Here is a 1,771-nt window from a genome sequence, read left to right as displayed (position 1 = left end):
AAATGAGAGGCAGTTTGATCGAATTTGGTGGCGTTTTGTTGGGGTGTCGCGGGGTGTACATACACCCCGTGAAAACGGCGTTTTGCGGTGTACATACACCCCGTGAAACGGGCGTTTTGCGCAAAGTCCGTTTTTGCAAAAAGTTTTGGTATTTGGTGAATTAAAATTGTTTTTTTTGCAAATTGTATTAATATTTTTGTTTTATTTATTATTTTCTGTTCTTTTTCTTCTTTTTTTTCCAGATTTGCTCGAGTGGCGACGAGTTTTCGACCTTTTTGATAAAGATGCAGACGGGAGGATCTCAAGAGCGGATTTACAGAAAAGAGCAGAATTTTCTCTCGACAAAATCCAAAAGATCGAAAGTAAACCCCAAACCCTAAACCCTAAACCCTAAACTCTAAACCCTAGGACTGCCCGCGCAGTCCCAGGCAGCAGGAACTGCGTGCGCAGCTAATTTTGCGCAGAAAATCAAATATCTCAGCTAAACCCTAAACCCTAAACCCTAAACCCTAAACGCTCACGAAGGCTGCAGGGGCGGGTGCATTATTGAAGACGAGAATCTAAAGGGGCTTCATGCTTTGTGAGGGATTGGAGACTGAGATCTAGGGTTTAGGGTTTAGGGTTTAGGGTTTAGGGTTTAGGGTTTAGGGTTTGGGGTTTGGATCTACAGAGTATGACAAGGACAAGAACAACTTGATAGACTTTGGAGAATTTGTTGAGGCTCTTTATGAGGCAAGAAAAACCCTAAACCCTAAACCGTAAACCCTAAACCCTAGAGCTTTTAAAGCTGCACTTATTTGTGTGTTTGCAAACATTAACTCCTGCAGTCCCAGCCCTAAACCCTAAACCCTAATTTTGAAACCCTAGAGCGTTTTCGGTCTTGCTTAAACGCAAAACCCTAAACCCTAAACCCTAGCTGTGCGCTCTACCTTGAGGCTGCTAGAAGCGCAGCAAGGGGCCGCTAGGGTTTAGGGTTTAGGGTTTAGGGTTTAGGGTTTGCGTTTGGCGGTGCAGCTTGACAAGGAAATTTTGAAGGAAGGCTTTGAGGGTTTCAGCGGCGTCGACGTGCAGCTGGAATTTGAGAAATTCGCGAGTGAGGGTTTAGGGTTTAGGGTTTAGGGTTTAGGGTTTAGGGTTTAGGGTTTAGAGTTTAGGACGACCTGGGCGCTGGAAAGGGTTTGGTGGTTTCGAGGGTTTGCTGCTTGGGCGAAGGGCGGGCTTTGTGACTGCGGCTGCTGCGCTAGGGTTTAGGGCGTCGGGCTGCGCTCTAGGGTTTAGGGTTTAGGGTTTAGGGTTTAGGGTTTAGGGTTTAGGGTTTGCGTGCAGCGACGGACGCGCAGGGCAACAAAAGCATAAAGTTGAACGAAATTGAAAAGCTTTTGAAAAGCAACAAATTCACTTGTGTGACTTCTCGAGATTGCAAAAAGCTGCTGCGGGAAATAGACCGGAACAGAGACGGGCAAATAGACCTCAAGGACTTCCAGGAGGTCCCAAACCCTAAACCCTAAACCCTAAACCCTAAAGCATTAAGTGCACAACCACAAGCCCTCATCAAGTGAATCTCAGGAGCGTTTAATGTTTACCAGTCAAACCCTAGACCCTAAACCCTAGTTCGAAATCCGAAGCCCTAATTGGTAAACCCTAAACCCTAGCCAACTCTCTAAACCCTAAACCCTTAAGCTGTGGTCACTTCGTTGCTATTGTGAACCCTCGTCTCTGAATGCTTCTCTCGAAACCCTAAACCCTAAACCCTAAACCCTAAACCCTCGGA

The 1,771-nt window shown here is 46.1% G+C and overlaps 1 protein-coding gene across 1 annotated transcript; it reads left to right on the top strand.

Moving 5' to 3' along the window:
• Positions 1 to 284: 284 nt before the first annotated feature.
• Positions 285 to 1,487, top strand: ENH_00042080 (hypothetical protein, conserved; the record flags this gene model as incomplete). The annotated part of the gene is made up of 3 exons (XM_013580823.1): positions 285 to 362; positions 1,015 to 1,093; positions 1,327 to 1,487. Coding segments are annotated over 3 exons (318 nt in total), but the record flags the coding sequence as incomplete, so codon positions are not given.
• Positions 1,488 to 1,771: the final 284 nt, after the last annotated feature.

Source organism: Eimeria necatrix, genomic scaffold, assembly GCF_000499385.1.
Source record: "Eimeria necatrix Houghton genomic scaffold, Enh_scaff3105, whole genome shotgun sequence".
In the NCBI taxonomy this organism is placed as follows: Eukaryota; Apicomplexa; class Conoidasida; order Eucoccidiorida; family Eimeriidae; genus Eimeria; species Eimeria necatrix.
This window is presented reverse-complemented; position numbering and strand designations above follow the sequence as displayed.